At 38.5% G+C, this 19,990-nt stretch overlaps 3 protein-coding genes across 4 annotated transcripts in view; 1 reads left to right on the forward strand and 2 right to left on the reverse strand.

The window, feature by feature from the left end:
- Window positions 1–1,459: 1,459 nt before the first annotated feature.
- LOC125242403 lies at window positions 1,460–13,138 on the reverse strand. The gene is given in 14 exon segments (XM_048151205.1): window positions 1,460–3,075; window positions 4,291–4,414; window positions 4,880–4,957; window positions 5,197–5,346; window positions 6,030–6,224; window positions 6,227–6,252; window positions 6,534–6,647; window positions 6,923–7,010; window positions 7,773–7,969; window positions 8,634–8,771; window positions 9,913–10,032; window positions 10,588–10,746; window positions 12,820–12,869; window positions 12,975–13,138. Coding segments are annotated over 14 exon segments (1,662 nt in total). The 5' UTR covers window positions 13,029–13,138; the 3' UTR covers window positions 1,460–2,906.
- Window positions 13,139–13,687: 549 nt separating this feature from the next.
- LOC125242401 (DNA polymerase epsilon subunit 2) lies at window positions 13,688–14,774 on the forward strand. Its single transcript, XM_048151204.1, has one exon. It carries the CDS (start codon window positions 13,781–13,783, stop codon window positions 14,624–14,626), a length of 846 nt encoding a protein of 281 aa, XP_048007161.1. The 5' UTR covers window positions 13,688–13,780; the 3' UTR covers window positions 14,627–14,774.
- Window positions 14,775–15,569: 795 nt separating this feature from the next.
- LOC125242400 (putative ferric-chelate reductase 1 homolog) overlaps window positions 15,570–19,990 on the reverse strand; it is a 55,553-nt gene continuing 51,132 nt past the window's right edge. Inside the window, exons 12-13 of one of the 2 annotated variants that reach the window (XM_048151202.1) lie at window positions 18,196–18,315; window positions 15,570–17,357 (exon numbers count right to left, since the gene is read on the reverse strand). In XM_048151202.1, coding sequence (XP_048007159.1) covers window positions 17,229–17,357; window positions 18,196–18,315 — 249 coding nt within the window. In that variant the 3' untranslated portion in view covers window positions 15,570–17,228. Of the gene's footprint in view, window positions 17,359–18,195; window positions 18,316–19,990 lie in introns of both variants that reach the window. The other variant, XM_048151203.1, reaches the window with a different exon arrangement.

A 19,990-nucleotide genomic window follows, 5' to 3' on the forward strand; every position in this document is an offset into this window, starting at 1 on the left:
TAGATATTCAGTTTTCTATATAATAAGCCAGATAAACAACCTACTAATACGAATATTAATTACATTCAATATACAATGTGTATAATATAAATACTAAATATATATTATAGTATACATGTACAGGAACGATTTTACAACCTCGAATGCCAATTTAACTGGTCTGATAAGGGTAAGTATAGTTTTACAATTGAGCACGATAGATGGCTCTGGCAATAAACCAACTGGTGCAAAAGTGCATTAACGAATAAGGAAAACTAATAAAAATGCTATATGTATAGTTTCACATTCGCATTTACAATTATAATTCAGTAATTCTAATAGCCTTGACTAAAACCATAGAGCTGAGAAGATTGTAAAACCGCCCATTAACAATTACATAATAAACATAGGACAGGCACAATTCTACCAGTCTAGTATTGTCGATTTCATAAAGCATAAGATATAAGTAGTAACCGTCTTCAATTGAATTTTTTAATACATTGTAACATATAGAGAGAAATAATATCAAGTGAAATTAAGTTATTCAACTTGAGAAAATGCTTGGTTAAAATAAGGCGATTGGTTTGAACGAAACTTTTTTTTTTGTTAAAACCTGTACAGGTCAATTCACAAGAGCTGGCACGAATAGAACGAATGAGTGAATGGAAATATCGTCACTACTTTAAAAAAATCTCGTATCTCACGCTGCTCCTCAAAGTTAAAACGCAGTAAGTCTATATGCATTCCATACATACTTACTACAATTTTCTTTTCATTGACAGACGAAGTTACAAGTTTTTTTTAAAGTAGTGACGATATGCATGTGTGTGACAGAGCACTTGAACTAGTTACGACCGTATATCGATACAGGTGTCACTCACACTAACAAAGTTTTGTTCGTTCGATTCGTGGCAGCTTACGTGAATCGCCAATACAGCGATATGGTCAAGTCAGCATATTTTTTTTTATTTTCGGAAGGTGCTCACTCAATCCACACACACACTAAAACCTGTACAGGTCAATTCACAAGAGCTGGCCACTACTTTAAAAAAATCTCGTATCTCACGCTTTCTATATGCATTGGTGAACTAGTGACCGTATATCGATGTGTCAATCCAAAGTTTTGTTCGTTCGATATTTTCGCCATTCATTCCATTCGTGCCAGTTCTTATAAATCTACAGGTCTAGCACATGATTGCCGGGAGAGTATGTCGCCGCGAGAAAGATGGCACGTCTTCTTCTAACTGTATTAATGACATACGGACGGGTAGTATATCTCGCGGCGACATACTCTCGCGGCAATCATGTGCTAGGCCTGCTGTACGAAGTGATGAAATAAAACACACCCATACAAAAAAACATTAAAAGAACTAAAAACAGTCCATCACAAACTAGATACAATTTACAACTATTCTTTAGTACTTATATATTTGAAACATCTATACCACATATCTATCTTATACCACAAAAAGTTTCCACATCAGCCAATTCCTTCAATTTATTACAAAGTATAGTTTTCCAATAGTTCCTAAAATAAGCATAAACAAATTTCCCTTGTTCAATTCACAATACAAAATAAGGACACAACACATACATAGTTACAGTTTAGAATACAGTTACTAGTAATACTACAGCTAAGCAACGTACATACAAATTTTATTTACATTTTATAATACAAGCATTATACGATAGTAGCCAATTAATTTTTCACGTCATTAGGCGTGTCCACACAGAGCGAGCAGTGTCACGAGGCAAACGGCCAAAGTAGACATGCCTCGGCCGAGGCAACTAGCCCGACCTAGTTTGGCCAAGGCACGTCTACATTGGCCGTTGCCGCTTGAAGAAATTGCCTCGCGATGTTGCTGGCTCTGTGTGGACAGGACCCGACTATATTTAGGTTTTTTTTTAACCTCAAAAATCTTAATTCAACATACTTTCATTGAAAACTTATGTTACCTTTGAGACAAATTTTCAACCTCTGTGTTGTTTGTCTGTCAGAATTTTCACAGCCATATACAAATACACATATTTATTAAAATATAATTATTACAATTTTAGTGTACCAAAAAGTGTGGAAGAGTAAAATTGTAGGCAAGATTTAATATCCTAAAGCAATTGTTACAGCTGTGGCAATATTAAGGTGTATTTAGTGCTATCGAATCATCACTAACTTTTTTAATGATATTTGTATGACAAAAAATGTTCTGACAATTAACATTATAAAGGTGTCGGTATATTAAAAAAAATTGTGATAACTATATGAATGACGAATTGGTACTACAGTTCGATTTTATAAAACTAACAAAACTTTTAGGAAGAATCGACATGAAATTAGAAAACACGAACTAAAGAAATGCACAAAACATTGAAAGTCAAAAGTATTTGTTAATAACATGTAAACAATACGAAAAACAAATGAAATGCATCGGATATCTTTAATTGTTTTGATGTAGTAATATAATTAATGTCGCTTATTACCGGCGCTATTCTTCTTTGGGCATGCTGAGATAAGCAAGTATCAAGAGGAGCGTTCTTAAAGCGAGACTGCTCAAATTTTCATTTATAGAATTAAAATTGTTAAACATTTTTAACACCAAAGTTTCATCTGCCGAATGTACAAAATCAAAATCTGGGTCCACACGACGCCGCAAATTATCAATGTAGACCTGCCTCGGTCGAGGCAGGTAGCTCGGCAAGTGCGTTATGCCTCGACCGAGGCGCATCTACACTAAACGTTTGCCTCGCGAGCACATTGTCTCGCGACGTGCCTCGTTCTGTGTGGACCCGATTATTAAAATAGAACAGTTCACAAAATAACAACTAAGGTTATGTCAGGTGTGAGTAACATTTATTTTGAACAGGACAAGATTAGAGGCAGACGTATTCTCTACAAGGTTTCCTCTAACCATATATATTATAATTGACCTCTAATGTGCCAGCGCGTCGCAGTATTCAGCCAGCGGCGTGACGCCCGCCCTGCAGGCGACGCGGGCAGCGCGCGCAGACACGCGCGGGTTGACGTGCGCGTTGTGCAGCTCCGACACTTGCGTGGAGCACGCGGCTGCCGGATCGCCTGACCCCGACAGGCTGCCGATCCTGTTTGTGCACCGAAGCGTTAGCTACTTGGGCCGAATGATTTAGTATGATATTCCCTCTATAGGACGCAATTCTCATAAAAAAAAGTGACCAAAATACATGATCGAATAGATTTCTTCATCGATAAAGGTTTTGGATTTTTGCCATGGAATTTTGTGATCGAATTTCATGATTAAATAAAATTTTTGTCTATCCTGATTTTTGTTTTCTAAATGCGGAAATGGGTAATAAAGGTTTTAAGAAACTATATCGCACACGGAGCGAAAACTATAGTCACTGTGATAATGACTCAACGAAAGTATTCTTCTTCCTTGCGCATTTTGCAACGGCTCACAGAGTCTGGGGACCGTTTTGGCGATTTTCACTTCTATATAATACATACGAAGCGTATCGCGAGGCATCAGCTTACAGAGCCAATAGTTCATCTGTCTAAACTCGCTATATTAACAAGTATTCAGCCAGCGGCGTGACGCCCGCCCTGCAGGCGACGCGGGCAGCGCGTGCAGAGACGCGCGGGTTGACGTGCGCGTTATGCAGCTCCGACACTTGGGTGGAGCACGCGGCCGCCGGGTCGCCTGATGTCCATAGACTGCCCAACCTATTTGTTGAGTAATTTATCGTAGCTGAGTCTTTACGAGTTGTTTCTGTTTATATATAGTTTATTTGAGTGATATTTATATTGTTAGTATATCATGTAGCTTATAAGCGTTTTGGTATGCTAGCTGGAAGCTTGTATGTTTATATAATAAACACTATTAATTCAAGATTTTTTTTTTGCATGTTTAAGTCGCGTATATGTAGTTTGACTCAACGCAACGCAAGTAGGTAAGCTAAGCAGTCTGATTAAATATCGTTAAACTTATGTTGTTGTTCCTTGGCGATTCCACAGACAGCGAACAGGTTCGCGAGGCAATTTTCTAGCGCGGCAAATGGTCAATGTCATTGCCTCGGCCATTTGCTCCGTAAGGAAATTGCCTCGAATTGCTGCTGTATTATAATTTTAATTGAACTTTTTAGTTTTTCTACCTAGGATAAAGAGTGTTAACTAACGAATTTGTTTTTGCACAAGCACATATCTAACAGAGCGGTTAGTTATTATACTTATAAAGCGATTTTACGCCATTACTGCTGTTTTTTTCCAAAATTTGGATTTGTTTGCCATCCCCTGGTCAATATAAAAAAAAAACTTGAAAATACCAAAAATGTAAATCTTACCAAAATTCGTTGCCTGGGTGCGCGTTCCCGTCCCACGGATACGTCATGACTAGTAGCTTGCCCGCGTGTTCGCCTGTTAGCTTCGCTGACGGCTCTCGGTTTTCTAGCTGAACGTTTATGCCACCTGGAATGTATAACAAGAAACAGTTAATTGTATGACGTGACAAAGAATATTTAAGAACTGTCATGGATGAATTTATTAGGCATATGGCAACAAATTAGGTTTTACGTCTGATATAAGATACCTAACACAAGGCAATGCAACGTAACGAAGCTAGAATAACCTAACCGAAAAATTAAAATTTTGAAAAAAGCCCCGATATAGTGGACCGATTTTCATGAAACATGGCTAAGAACACTCCTGACTAATTCAGCTTTCAAACATCCCGAATAACAATTTTAACTTTAAAACTCCCGTGAGACTCAGACATATTTAAAATGGAGTGAAACATGTCGAGCGTTATATCGACTTAATACGTTAACACTCCGTCGTTTTTACGTGGGGGTTCAAAATAGAAATAACGTTCAGTTATGTTTATATATAATAGTATTTAAGTAGGTGATCTCAAACTTAACAGTTAATATGTACCTTTAGGATGCCTTTTGCTCTCAAAGAATATTCTTTTTTCTGTGCTCCCCTCCCCCTCTGCTCCATTTGTAAATAATGCTGAAACAAATAATACATCTTAGGTTAGTTAAAAACATATTCTTAACTAATAAGTCTAATAACAGTGGTCGTACACGTAGTGCGTAGTAATTACTAGGCTTGTCACAGCTTGAACCTGAAAATATTTACCCTGAACCGCTCTCAAATTTCGGTTTTATTGGAAGTGATCTTCCTACTTTATATTACTATTTTATATTATGCTATTTTCTACTTGAACAAGATTTTGGTATCAAACCTACCTAAAATACTGGCACTGGGTTGTATGTAGGCAAAATTGACATCTGTGACGTGATTCAACAGGTCCTTCTTCAGGAAAGATCGTATCCTCTCCAAGAATGTCAGGATGTAAACATCAGGCTGGTGGGCAGACACTTTCCATACTCCTAGACCTGAAAATAAAAAGGAATATTTGAAGTTTTGCGTAATTTGTGGGCTGTCCTAAGACAGCAGTCACAATATGACAATGTTCGGTCGGATATAATAAGGCGAATTCACACAAAGCAAGACACGTTGTGAGGCATGCATCCAATCTAGACGTGCCTCGGACGAGGCACAGTCGGACGGGGCGGGGCAGTAACGCCGATCCTTTTGATATACTTACGTGCACTTTGACGTAGCGGTCTAGATAGCTGTCTTTAGGTTTTTACATACAATTTAACCGTCACGTTACAATTAGCCGGGTCCACACAGACAGAGGCACGTCGCGAGGCAATTTACTAGCGCGGCAAACGTGCTATGTAGACATGCCTCCGCCGAGGCAATGCATGTATTCTGCCTCGGGCGAGGCACGTCTACATTAGGCGTTGCCGCGTGAGTACATTGCCTCGATCTGTGTGGACACGGCTATTAAAGTGTGTTTTACTTGGATCTTACTCACCAGCTCCTATTGACGAACGCTTCTCTCGCGCGGTAACGTCCTATGTAGACGTGCCTCGGCCGAGGCAATGAGTGCGTTATGCTCGGCGAAGCAACCTGCCTCGGCCGAGGCGCGTCTACATTAGGCCGCATAACACATTGCGCCGCTCTGTGTGGACCCGGCTATTAAAGTGTATTTTACTTGGTTCCTACTCACCAGCTCCTATAATATTAACGAACGCCTCTCTCCCCGCGCCCCTCGCGCGGTCCTCCGCCTCATACAGCACACACTCGGCAGTGACGCTGATCCGCTTGTAGTACACCTCGTTGTCGAATATACTGTCGTGCACTTTGACGTAGCGGTCTATGTAGCGACGGTCTTCGGGTTTATCTTCGATGTTCACGTAGGAGGTTAGCTCTTCGTGAGTATAACTGTGTACCTGGTAATAAGAAGGTATATTTTGTGATATTTGTATGTAAATATTTATTTCACTTCTCATGAAATGGATTTCAAGTTTTTTATTATGATACAGTACAGAGCAGTAAAATCGGTTCTTACGACCCATATTGACTTGCAGTAAAGTCCAAAATCTGGATCTTGTATTTTATATCACGTATTATTGTATAAACGGTTTTACGAGCTAAAACGATGAAAAAATGTATCAGGCAAAAAAAAAAATACGCCTCTGCGTTAGCCAGAGAAATTAAATACGAGGCTTACCTGATAAAACTCGGAAAACATTTGTCTCCACATATGCCTGGCAGACTGGTTGTTGCGTACGTACGTCGTTTCAAAACGTTGAGGCACGTCGTCGGCGTCACTTCTTCTCCGTACCTAAGAACCAAACAACACAAGAACATTTATCAAATCCGAACCACTCTAACAAGTTTAGTTCTAACGGGTAGGCTAACAAATGGGTCCACAAAGAAAGAGTTGCCTCACAGCGACGTTGCCTCGCGAAATCATGTCAGTCTGCGACTTGCCTCGTCCGAGGCAAACGCATAAAACATGTTGTCAAAATGGTTTTTACATGAGGATTGAAATCAGCTTGTAATGAGCTTACGATTAATATCAAAATTAATATTTTTTGAATGAGAAATAATATTTACCCATTTTCTAAGCAGTTCTGCTGCTCAGTAATGAGAATATCTTCATAGTCCATCCGGCCTCGACGTTCGAAACGGGGGCCGACAATACCTGTTAACAAATAATACAATAATAGTTATTTGTTATACAAGGGGGCAAAGTTGTATTTTAACGCAGAGTGTGGAATTGAAAAACGAGCAAGTGAAAGGATTCTATAGTTGAACCACGAGCGAAGCGAGTGGTTCGAGAATAGAATCCTGAACTTGCGAGTTTTTTAACACACGAGAAGTAAAATACATTTGCACCCGAGTGTAACACAAAACTTTTCCCCTCACTATAGGAGGAAACTACAACGCAAAAAATGCGTTTATCACTGCTTCCAGTAGTTCCACAGGTGGTAAATCATCTTTATTACTAAATTCACCTACTTTTATCAATTTTAAAGCAGTTAATTTGACTTTATTCAAGGTCAAATTTCTTTACCCACTAGTGGATAAAATGCGTTTTTACCCGCTGGTATTAAAGGACAAAACACGTGTTTCCGAGCTAGTGAGGGGAAAAATAATTTGTTCGATATGTTAATGTTTCGATCATACCCAAATTATAAAGAGTTAATTCTCAGACAAACTCGCGTTCTAATATATATAAAAGCCTTAGGTATTAATAATAATTATAACATCATCAAGCATTAAACTTATTCTAATTTTGAACGTATTATAAAATGCTAAGATTTCACATTTGAGTGACTGCATTCTACCGCGCCACTTCGGACGTCCGCGATTGCTCATAAGTCTTATAAAATTTAACACTTAATTTTAAAGTGGATTCTTATCCGACACAAGGTTCGGCACATAAAGTTCAGTTTATACACACCTATAATAACTGCATCACTCTCTGCATCTTCTTCACTTATAACCCCACCATTCTTCCTACTCCCATTATTGATGCACTCCGTATACCCGCTGACGTACACAAACGCAGCTATCTTCATTTCGTCGTAGCTCAGACAGTTCTCTAGGACTAGCGGCGGCTTCTGTTGTAACGTGCCCACTGCCTCCCAGCCTTCGTGACTGTAAAGTTAAACTGCGGTAAAGTGGTTGTACAGAGTAGTGAAATTTAAGATAAGATTTAGGGCCAGTTGCATCAACCACATTTGACAGACACATCATCGTCACGCAGCAGGCGTCTATGGAAGTTCCCATGCAATAAAATTTAACGAACGCTTTAACGGTGACAGACGGTTTGATGCAACCGGCCCTTAAAGTGTCAGGTTAAATTTTCACGATTTATACCGAATAGTCGAGAGAGAGCCGAGTTCACACAGAGCACGGCACGGCAAAACGTAATTTCCTCGCGCGGCAAACGTACGAACGTACGATAGACGTGCCTCTGCCTCGGATAAGGAAGTTTGTGCGTATTGCTCGGCCGAGCAGCCTACCTCGGTCGCCGGCCGCGGCACGTTTACATTGGACACTTGCCACGAGAGCACAATGCTCCGCGACGTGACTCGCTCTGTGTGGACCCGGCTAACGAAAATATTTATGTGACATACCACCCTAAACAGGGGCCGTTACAGTATTTTTGACACTTTGCCATCTTGACTACTACTGCAGACTCAAAGGAACTTTTCATTGAAATAACTGTATATTTCTTAGTCAGAAATCATGAAATTTAGGAAGAACAGGCTAATACTTTTTTTTAATTCTTGTAAAATACTTAATCCAGCGAACTCACCCCTCCTCGCCAGAGATTAGTTTATACGTGTCGTGCGGCCCCATGAACGTGATAGCCCTCTTCTTCAGTATTCTGTCGATCAGGTCTGGAACCGTCATGTCGTTGTACAGCGCTTTCTCGATACTGGACCCGAATTCTCTGCAACAGATTATACCGAATCATAACTTCAGAGATGGCTAGCAAAAATGTGTTGGTAAAATATTTACCTTGAAAGTTGAAATAAAAAAAAATGCGAAATGAAAGATGCCCGATTTCAGTCAGGAACAGAGCAAGCGATTCTGGAGGCGATTGCCGCGTGAAGTAGCTTAACGGGTGAAAAGTCGCCTCGTCCGAGGCATGTTTTGGCGAGGCATAATTGTAACGACAGATGGCCGATTTTAGACAGTTTCATAGAGAGAAAGCGATTCTGGAGGCGATTCCAAACCAGTCTTAACTTGTGAAAACTCGCCTCGCCCGAGGCATGGTTTGGCGAGGCAATTCCTTAGTGAGGCGAATCACTTTGTGTACCTATAGGCTAATTAATAGTGAATGATTTTTTTGTTTTGCTGTCTTTTACGAACACTTCTTTCTTGTTAGATCTGGATTCGTTTTCACGTTTTTAATAAAAAGTACAGTTTTTTTTTTGTAATAATACTAGTATTAACTTTAAGTATCAAAAATGGACATATTAAATTTTTAATCCTTAATTACTAAGATTTATCATAGACGGTAAACAATGGGCTTAAGACTTGTTTTAATAATAACACTTATTCAAATGGTAATAAATTTTACTACAGGAAAACATCTCAAGAACATCATAATCAACAAAAAAACAAGATTTATGGTTAAGTAATTACAATAAGATTTTCCTTATAGGAATTGCCAACACCTGTGTTGTGTTTTGCTGTATTTCATCATTGTCAGCCCACATTCCATGAGTCAGTGGCTTAAATGTGAATCATTATTGCAACATTTTTGTTCATTGTTTATGCTGATACATCGTATGTACTAGATAATTGGTATTTTTGTGTCTGATGGTTTTGCTATTGGTAGTCTTTGACAAAAAATAAAGTTATGGCCCAACTTTTGCTTTCTGCAGTTTTCCGCATACATATGAACTATTTCTTAGATTTCACTGGAAACTAAACAATACCCAAACATCCAGTTACTGACTAGGCAGAAAATTTGGTTTAGATGAGATGTCATTACACTATCTATGAATGTTACCCTGTTTAGTAATTGATCTCTCAAGAGCTATTTTATAATAAAAAAAAACATTATATAACAAAAAGTTACTCACCTCTTGTAAATAAGAAAATGAGTCATTAACAGCAGCACCCTCTCGTGAATGAGAGGATATGTGGACGCTATGTTGCTCTTCAGTTTCTCTATCGGACGACGCACTTTCAACTTCTCTAACCTGGAATAAAATATCATCATTGTTAGTGACCAACCCTATGAGCTAAATTTAAACCACAGTCAAATTTACAAGAGGAAGAATTCTGCCTTGGGTGACTAGATGACTTGAACTCACAGTGGATCATTATTTTGCACTTTGCCGAAAGAACCAGCCTAGTGGCATTAATTACAGATGTTTCTGCTTACTGAAAAAGGTGATCAAAGTTTTGGGTAGAAGTTGACCGTTGTTCACAGATAGAGCAGATACTTCAGAATCCTTCTCTAATAATCTGGCAATATAATCTATAAGGTCCGATCGAGATTCTCGGCCGCAAATAAATTGTATGAAGTCTCAGCTGTTTGACATTTTCCCCCGAGACTTCATACAATTAATTTGCGGCCGACAATCTCGGTCGGACCTTAATAATCTACTTACTTAATGTCCTATGTCCCCTAGATGGGGCAGAGAGCATCCACAGTGCGTCGCCATCCCGAGCGGTTTTGAGCTTCGCGCTTAACTTCGCTCCAAGTCATCCCTATCGCCTTTAATAATCTAAGTCAATACAATTTAACAAACCTGACAGTTTCAATCGGAAATGGTATGGGGAAGGCTTTACTCCTCTTGATGGTTTCGTCCACATCATCTGAGTACTCAAGTTTGGGCATGTCTGTGCATTGCCGAAGCAGCTCATTTGTCTCCTTGCTCATGCTGGGAAAACACCAGTCTGGCTTACACCTAGAATGTGGAAGGAAAACAAAACAGGATACTTGAAATTCCTAAGTAAATTACTGTAACTACTATTGATATGATAGAAGACTTAATTTTTACTGTGTGAAAATCAAGGTACTGAAATTAAAACAGAATCGCTTTCTCGTATAGGTATCGTACATAAAATAAAAATTAGCTAAACTGAATATTGATTGTTTTTTAATGTAAACAATTTAAAAATATATTGACCAGGGTGTCCACTACTAAACCCAAAAAAAAATCCCTGACTTTTCCCTGACTTTCCATGACCATTTAAGAAAATTTCCCTGACCAAATTTTCATTCTATGATGACATTTTTACCACTTTTGCTCAGGGTTGTGAAAAAACGGTTTTTTTCTATCTTGAAAAAAAAAACCTGAAAAAAGGCAGTTTTTTTTTGAAAAAACGGAGCCGTTATAGGATCACTCGTGCGTCTGTCTGTCTGTCACAGCAAATTTTTTTCTGGAATATGTTTGTTTTCTCACGTACGTAAAGTACGAAATATTAAAATTTTTAAGGCAGTTCATACTTTCATACCTACGGTTCTTTTTACCTTTATGTTAATTATTAAACTTTAATTTAATAATAATAATAATAAAGATGTTTATTCAAAAGTTTGAACACAGGTACATTATAAAAGTACACAGGCATGCTTACAAACTAATTGAAAAGGTAGGTGGCTCAGCTAATGTCTGTGCCAGAGGGCCTCGAGGCGCAGCGGCCACAAGGACTGCCAGCAACGGACGCTGTTATTCTGCCACCACACCAGATTTATAGCTAGCTAACTAATAACTAACAGTAAAAACATTAACGCCATTTCGGACAGGATAGCATAAACTGAACAAATGCAAAATTTCTGGTTTTATAAAACTAACATTAAGGAAATCTGTAGTTGGTAGTTATAGCCATTTACTTTTGGCTATACCAGTGCCAGCCCGTGCACTCTATCAGGGTAGAGCGAGTTTCAATTTTGGCACCCATGAATATGGTATGGGATGGCAGAAAAAAATATCGCGAGCGCAGCGAGCGCGAAAATTTTTCCCGTTTTATACGTCCCTGGCGCTGATAGTAGTTATTACGTACAGTGAACTGCAAAATTGCATGGAGAAAGCATAAATGAACTCATTGATAAATTCGCCATGTACTTTTGCAGCTGATAGGCGATAGCATAGCAAACAAAATGCAGTACCAGAGCGAGCAGGAAAACAGGCTTGAAATGAAAACGAGATTTCGAGCGTAGTGAGCGCGAAGTATTGACCAAGAACCGAAATATGACCTATGTAAAAGTAGTAACCGCGAGCGAAGCGAGCGCGAAATTTTTTGTCTGTTGTCAGAGTCGAGATGCCCATTTAGGTGTTTTGCCACGACATGCCTTTAGGTTTCAAAGTGATTCTTATCGTCAGGCTTACTATCCTCCTATGCTCCTTTGACTCATACAAAATTGCGCCTCTATGTGTTCTGCGCCATTGGCTTTATGAGGAACTCCGCTTTGGATAGATACTTAGAATTTGGACAGCGACGTAACTTTATCGTTTTCACGCCGCCCATTATGAATGTTGTACAAATATATGTAAATAAATTAAGTCAGCTAGAGCATGAAGATATACCTCCTTAGTAATCACTGCGATGGAGGCCAGGCACTATACTTGTCATAAAAAGTCTAAAGAGACGATTCTAAGTTGCCTTAAGATCCATCTTTGCTGTCATGGATGTGGCCAACCCAAGAAATCATATAATTTTTTCAATACTTTTCGGTTTTTTTTTCTTGGTGCCAAATTTTTCCCTGACCTCCAAATCATTTCCCTGACTTTCCATGACCACTATGAGCTTCCCTGACTTTTCCCTGACTTTCCCTGACTTTCCAGAAAGTGGACACCCTGATTGACCCTTATAATGTTGTAATCTGGAGTCTTAAGTTGTTGTGGAAGGATTTAAAACACCAGTGGACAAGGAAAAATAGTATGTACCTACATCTTATCAGTCTCTTGAAGAAGCAACGTCATAATTCCGATGGGTCCCATTTAGAATATTTAAGTTAATATAAATAAGAAAAAACGTACCAAGAAATATTCTGAAACTGTCGTAGGATATCCATATTTGGTGGCTTTCCCTGAAACATTTGCAGTAACTGTATAATCTTCATAAAAGTACAGTAATAACGCAATAAAATAAAAATTATGCAAATGAATAAATAACTGTGTAATCGTATACTTACAGACGCTTGTCGTGTAAAAAACAGAGAAAGAGGGATTAGTTTTAACCAAAACATAAACACACACAGCTTATAATCATCTATTTAGCATATACTATATTATGTTATGACTAAAATATTTTGCGTTTTGCGGAAAAATCTCTAAAGGCAGAATAGAATGAATGAAATCAGAACGAAACGAATGATTTTGTTAGCTTCTTTGACATTGACAGTTGACAGTTCAGGTTCTTAAGGCATTTCGCTTACGGGTTTCACAGCTTGAATCTTATAATGTATGCCTTCTACACGCGTTTTATTCTGTACCTTAAATAAACACGCTGAAACTAGAAATGTTGCCAGTCTAATAAGAATCGATCTAAATTGGGGGTAATTATGGAGGCTGCGAATACTTGAAAAAACATGAAATATTGTTTTTCAAATGGCTTACCACTGTGTTCTTAACTTCTTAGTGAATTCTGTAATGCTAAATTCTCAAGTCAAAGTATTTTGATCCAGAAACAGGATAGAAGTTTAATTTTAACTTTCATTTAGAAAAAATATTAGCATTATGATACAGCAGATTATGCAATTTGCGAAAGTAAGTAAGTAAAAAAAAGTCAACTCATTTTGCGGAGCCTCGTCTCAAAAGTATTTTTATGGGATTTACATAATCAGATATGGCTACACTAAATATCTGTCAAAGTAAGTTGTCAATGTCAAGCTGCGTTTAGCGAAAGTATTTTGGCGCGTATGCTGTGCGGCGAATTTAACATGTTTTATAAATAAACCTAAAATAAACGTGTGATAGCGTGAATATTAAGCATACAACCATGGGTGACTTGCAAAAGGTCAGATCGGAAGTCAACAATGCATTTAAACTTAGCGGCTTCACAATACGTCGCGAAGCCAGCACCTTCGTTGCGGAACAAGTTTCTTCTCTCACACCGCGGGAAAGAACGAAAATGATCGACAAGTTAACCGCCCATCTAATGCACCAGTGTATATCCCAGCCTATTTTAGAAAAGGAACATCTAGAAACTGCTTATAGGGAGTGTTCTACAGCCGGACTTGAAGAGACTGAATCAGTACTAAGTGTGATCGATGCCTTTAGTATTCCTAAACTGGTGTATGATAGTGAAAGGAAGAAGTTTAGTAAAAGCGTGAGTACGGAACGCCACTTGTACCCAGAACCTAAATGGAAAGCTCAGTACTTGATTGACAGATATACTATTATTTGGCAGAGGACTGTTAGAAACAAGTTGTTTGCTCAAGAAGTACTGCCGTCTATGGAGGGTGAGAAACGATTTCAGTTGCGAAAAATCGAGGTACTACTTAGTTCTTCAAGTAGAGTTGATGAGGTTATAGTCTTAGGTTTGTTAACTCAGTTAACTGAGGGGAAATTCTACTTGGAAGATCCAACTGGGAGTGTAGAGTTGGATATGAAGGAAACTAGATACCATTCAGGATTGTTTACGGAAAGCAGCTTTGTTCTAGCTGAAGGATTCTTTGAAGACAAGGTTTTTTATGTCATGGGTCTAGTTCTACCTCCTTCGGAGAGCAGAGCCACATCTTTGAACTATTTTGGCAACTTGAACACTTTTGGTGGAAAATCAAAGAATTTACTGAAGAATTCGCAAAATTTGTTGAAAATAGAACAGGAGAATGAAGACGGATGATTATTTTCTTGTCTGATGTTTGGTTTGATAATCTCAAAGTGATGGCGAAATTAAAAATACTATTTACTGGTTTCAATGAGTTTCCACCTATTGCCATTGTGTTTATGGGAGAGTTTTTGTCATGTCCTTATGGATATGAACATAGTATGCAGTTAAAAGCTGCCTTAATCAATTTGGCGGACATGCTCTTACCATTCACTAAACTAAGAGAAGTCTGCAAATTTATATTTATCCCTGGTCGAGGAGATCCCGCTGCTCCCAACATTTTGCCGAGACCACCAATCCCAAACTCAATTACTAAAGAAATCAGAGAAAATTAGGTGACTCCGTAATATTCACATCAAATCCCTGCAGAATACAGTACTGTACACAAGAAATTATCCTAATACGTCAGGATTTGGTAACAAAAATGTGTAGAAACTCAATACATTTTCCGGAGACCGGTGATATACCCGATCACTTGACAAAAACATTGCTAAGTCAGTGTACTTTGTCTCCGCTATCGTTAGGAGTTCAACCAGTGTACTGGAGACACGTGGACGCCTTGAGCTTGTACCCGATGCCGGACCTAGTGGTGGTTGCAGACCATTTCCAGCCTTATACAAGAGCTTATCAAGATTGCCAGATTATTAATCCAGGATCATTCCCTAGGACAGAGTTTTCATTCAAAGTTTACGTTCCTGCTTCGAAGACAGTTGAAGATTCACAGATACCTAAAGAAGATAGTTGATAATTCATGATTTCATTTAACTACAAATTACAGGAAAAATAGGAATTTCTGAATTTTATTGACATTATTATGCTTTGAAACAATTGAACCTATTCTATTTTGTAACTCTTTTGTTTTGTGGAAATTAAGTGTTTATTAAAATGTGTGACCTACAGGACCAAAATGAAATTCTACATAAGTGTGATATGGGGGAAAATTAAATAAAACAAATTATGCATTTCATCTGTTGTTTAATTTTGTATTAACAAATATTTACAATGTATAATCTATTTTATAGTTTTCAAGCATAAAATTTCCATGAAAATGACTAATAAAACATGGGCCACTTATAAAAAATGGCAGTGTCTGTATCTGTATAATTGTTTAAAAAATTAGGTACCTTGAACATTTTGTGAAAACTATAGTCTAATCAGAACAAGACAAGTAAGGTAATACATAATATATAAGGGATTTTAGTGCTAGTTCAGACACAGCGGAAACCGCGCGGATCTTCTTTTAATAGCATAGTACTAGAACGTTCACACTACAACCGCGCGGTGTAGTGTGAACGGTGTCTGTGGATTAGAAAGAAAAAAGATTTTAATAAGAAAAGAAAGAAATAAAGAGTAAATACATGTTTTTAAAATAATTGCAATTTTTTATTTATAGATAGCGGTACAGATATAGTGCATAATGGTTAACCGTCGTATTTTCTCGGACACGGTCGTATTGTACTGAGCCTGACTGAAATAGCATGACAAGTTCGTGAGTTTCCGAGAAAACACGAAAGAAAAACAATTTGCACTACATCTGTATACTATACAACTGTATAACTGAATCGTGGCAGTTTCTTTACGAAAGTGACCATTACTATAATTATTTACTTATTTCCTACAAGAGATTCAAATATTAATAAATATATTGATTTAAAATTGCTATAAAATCTGTTCAAAATTGATCGTTTTACAACACTAGGGTGGAATACTGTTTCTTTGCTTTTTTTCGTGAAATACGTAAAAACTAGTATATCATTCAAAGAAATATCCATAGACTAAATCATACTAAGGTACATAATTATTATAAAACTCCCGTGAGACTCATACATATTTAAAAATATTTATACCGACGCGAACGCCATGAGTAACCCGCTTAAAATATTTTTAAATACATAATTATTGTTATAAACTAGTGAAAAATTCACTCAAATGGGGGCCCTCCCGTCGAAGTATTAAATAGATGGCGCCACCATAGCATGCCCTCCCAATCTCTAGGTTTTTTTTGCGAAATTTGGTCCAAATCTCATGTGAACTTTGGGGAACAAGCTATGGCGCCATCTATGCGGACCTAAGCCAGTCGCACGCTTCGACGCACAAACACAACCATAAAATGCATCGTTGAACATGAACAACTTGAAAATTTTTCTAACCACTATAAATATGTATATCAAAATTTGATTTTATGGACGGATTCATAACTGAGCAAAAGTATCATAAAATCACGAACCACATTTTTTAAACTGCGATATTAGTACCTACATTGTATAGTTCGATATGATATATTATCAGATGTAAAACTTTAAAAATTAATCAGATCTCACTTTGACAAAGTTCCAAGTCATTATAACCTAAACTTTGCATCTAAGCTTTCTATACTCGTCGCAAAACTAACTGGCGACCGAAGTCGTATTGCTATCTCTTTCATGCTAATGGAGACCCAGTGTGATAGAAAGGGATAGTACTATAACATCAGTTCAGTCACCATTTAGTTTTACGCCAAGTATAGCTTCCAAGAAGTTTCTGGAACATTTCAACATTGAATGTGTACTTGTGAAAAGACCTAAGTGCGCCTATCATTTTCAGCCTAAAACTAGTCTTATATCTAACGTGTTAAGCTTCAAGCTCCCATGATGTTATTGTAGGTGTCGCCAATGGGCGCCAGTGCGACTAGGCAGATCATGGCTACGACGAATATGAGGATAATTGGCGCGTAGATTCCGAGGAGTAGGCGACGGAAGCTCGAGAACTGAAATAAAAATTAATTAATTAGCAAAGAGTTGAAGTGTCAGTCTAGATTTACTTTATAACACTGTGTGAGCTGTGTCAGTAGTACCCAACCCCTGGCTACAGTGTAGTGCTTGCTTACCGATGCATCGATGTTTATTTAAATTTGCAAGGATAGCTGAGGTACGCAACCCTCGGACTCATTTATAACAGTCCCAGGGATAAACTACCGCTTTATTAATGCTTATTTAAAGATAGCAACCAACCCTCGGTCTCATTTCTAACATAACAGTCACAGGGATACACAACAACACAACCCAACACTGGATGTATAGATTTACTCTTACCGGCACGTTGATAGTACTGCACGACCTTTGGAAATGTAGCTGAGGTGCGCAACCTTCGGCCTTAGTTCCAGGGATACAATATCCTACCTCTGCCACCTGCATTGTATGGGGTATTTCTTACCGTTAGGTACGTAGGCACTGCGCTTCATTTGCAAGGATAGGTCATGAGGTGTGCAACCTTCGGTCTTACTTATAAAACCTATAACGCTGCCTGAGGGATATACAACCTACTGCTGGACGTATATTTTCTTACCGATTCGTCGCTTCCTAGTGGAAAGATAACTGAGGTTCGCAACCTTATATTTATAAAGCTGTTTCAGGGATACACAACCCACTGAACCGCTTCATTTGGAAGATAGCCGGGGTGTGCAACCTTCGGTCTTACTTAAAACCTGTTTCAGGGATACCCAACCCACAACCATGGTTTCCTAAGGCAGCGTTCCCACTTAAGCATCGCGTGTCTCGGGGCGCGCAACGGACGTCTCCACCACGCCGCCTGAATGTACAAAATGTCGGTGCGTCGATACTCCTGTCGACCTGCGACGCCTGCCGCTGCTGTCCCATCATGTCCTTCATAGGGAACACGTTCACGGGACTGCGGCTGATCTTGCCCTCCGACACGCACACAGTTAGCTGCAATAACACCACCGTTTATACCACACAACTATTAGTACAAGTAGCGTCACGTAAGTTTAGCGCTGAGTGAAATGTGGAGGGGATAGCTGAGCATGGGGACGCATAACCTTCGCCCCTGTAATGTAACTCCCTGAGAGACTGTGTTTGACTTCTGCGCAATAACGGTCAGCGCTAGAATTTCCTACCGCTACTTGTACCAAACTAAGCTACTTCTACTACAAAAACATGATCCGTCACCAACTGAACATATATCTACGGAACTATCAGCTTAAGCTTCAAGCATCTATCTACGGATGTTAACAATTTGTAACTACGAGTAACTTACGTAAGTTTTAAAAGAGCATCGCTCGACATATTTCGATCCGATAGGGCGTTAAGTCCGCCAATTGGGCTGGATGTATTGTAAATTTGGAGTTGCACGGGAGATCTGACTATCTGTCTATAGGTAAGTGCTTTTTAACGGTTGTCTATTGTTTGCTCGACAGTCATTTAACATAATATTCATTTGCCCGAATCTAACTTGCCTGAATTTCATTTGCCCGAATGATTTGTTTACCATAAAAATCATATGACATACTCGTTGTTTATCCGAATATTACCTTCCATAATCATACAATGCCATACTATTTGTTAGCCATATTATTAAGTGCAATAATATGGTTTCATAGAATATTCAAACGCCATAAGCAATTATTGCCATATTAATTGTTGCCCATATTATTACCTAACCTAACCTACTTTCTGATAGCATTTTCATTTTCCAGGGGTCACAGTTCTAATCTAACCTAACCTACTTTTCCCGCAGTTTCATTCTCCAGGGGGTCACAGTACTCACAGTTCTAACCTAACCTACTTTCTGATAGCAGTTTAATTTTCCAGGGGGTCGCAGTTCTAACCTAACCTAACCTACTGTCTGATAGTATTTTCATTTTCCGGGGGGTCACAGTTCTAACCTAACCTAACCTACTTTTCAAGCAGTTTCCTTTTCCAGAGGTTCACAGTTCTAACCTAACCTAACCTACTTTCTGATAGCAGTTTCATTTTCCAGGGGGTCACAGTTCTAACCTAACCTAACCTACTTTCTGATAGCAGTTTCATTCTCTAGTCCTTCTAGTACCTATTATAGTAGTTTTCGATTCTGCCAAAGCACATTATGGAAATTGACTTTTCTGGACGCTAATTTGTATGACAAATGATGGTATGGAATGTGGTAATTACGGATTTCGATTATTCTGACAAATGACATTATGGAAACTGACTTTATGGGAAACAAAGTTTCTGGCACTAGATTAATATAGTAAACAATGATTATGGCATAAGTTGTTATGAGAAACAATATTATGATTGTTGAATAGGATGGCAAATAAAATTATGGCAAATGAAATTCTGGCAAATGGGGGTATCCCCTTTTTAACCTGTTTCGCATCACAACGTAATTTTTTTACTTAGGCATTTTGAGCCATTATCGCCCAACGTTGCGATGCGAACCGAAGGTTGAAGATCACTTATAAATTTCTGTTCTCTATCAAGCGCTACACAGAGCCTTTGCAACAAACCGTATGCGATTTTCATACATTGCCGACTAAGAACGAATTCAATCGATCCAACAAAAGCTGCAATGTAATGTATCAATCACATGCGATTTGTAGCAAAGCGAATCCCTCTAGTCTAG

This window comes from Leguminivora glycinivorella, chromosome 2 (assembly GCF_023078275.1).
Source record: "Leguminivora glycinivorella isolate SPB_JAAS2020 chromosome 2, LegGlyc_1.1, whole genome shotgun sequence".
NCBI lineage: Eukaryota > Metazoa > Arthropoda > Insecta > Lepidoptera > Tortricidae > Leguminivora > Leguminivora glycinivorella.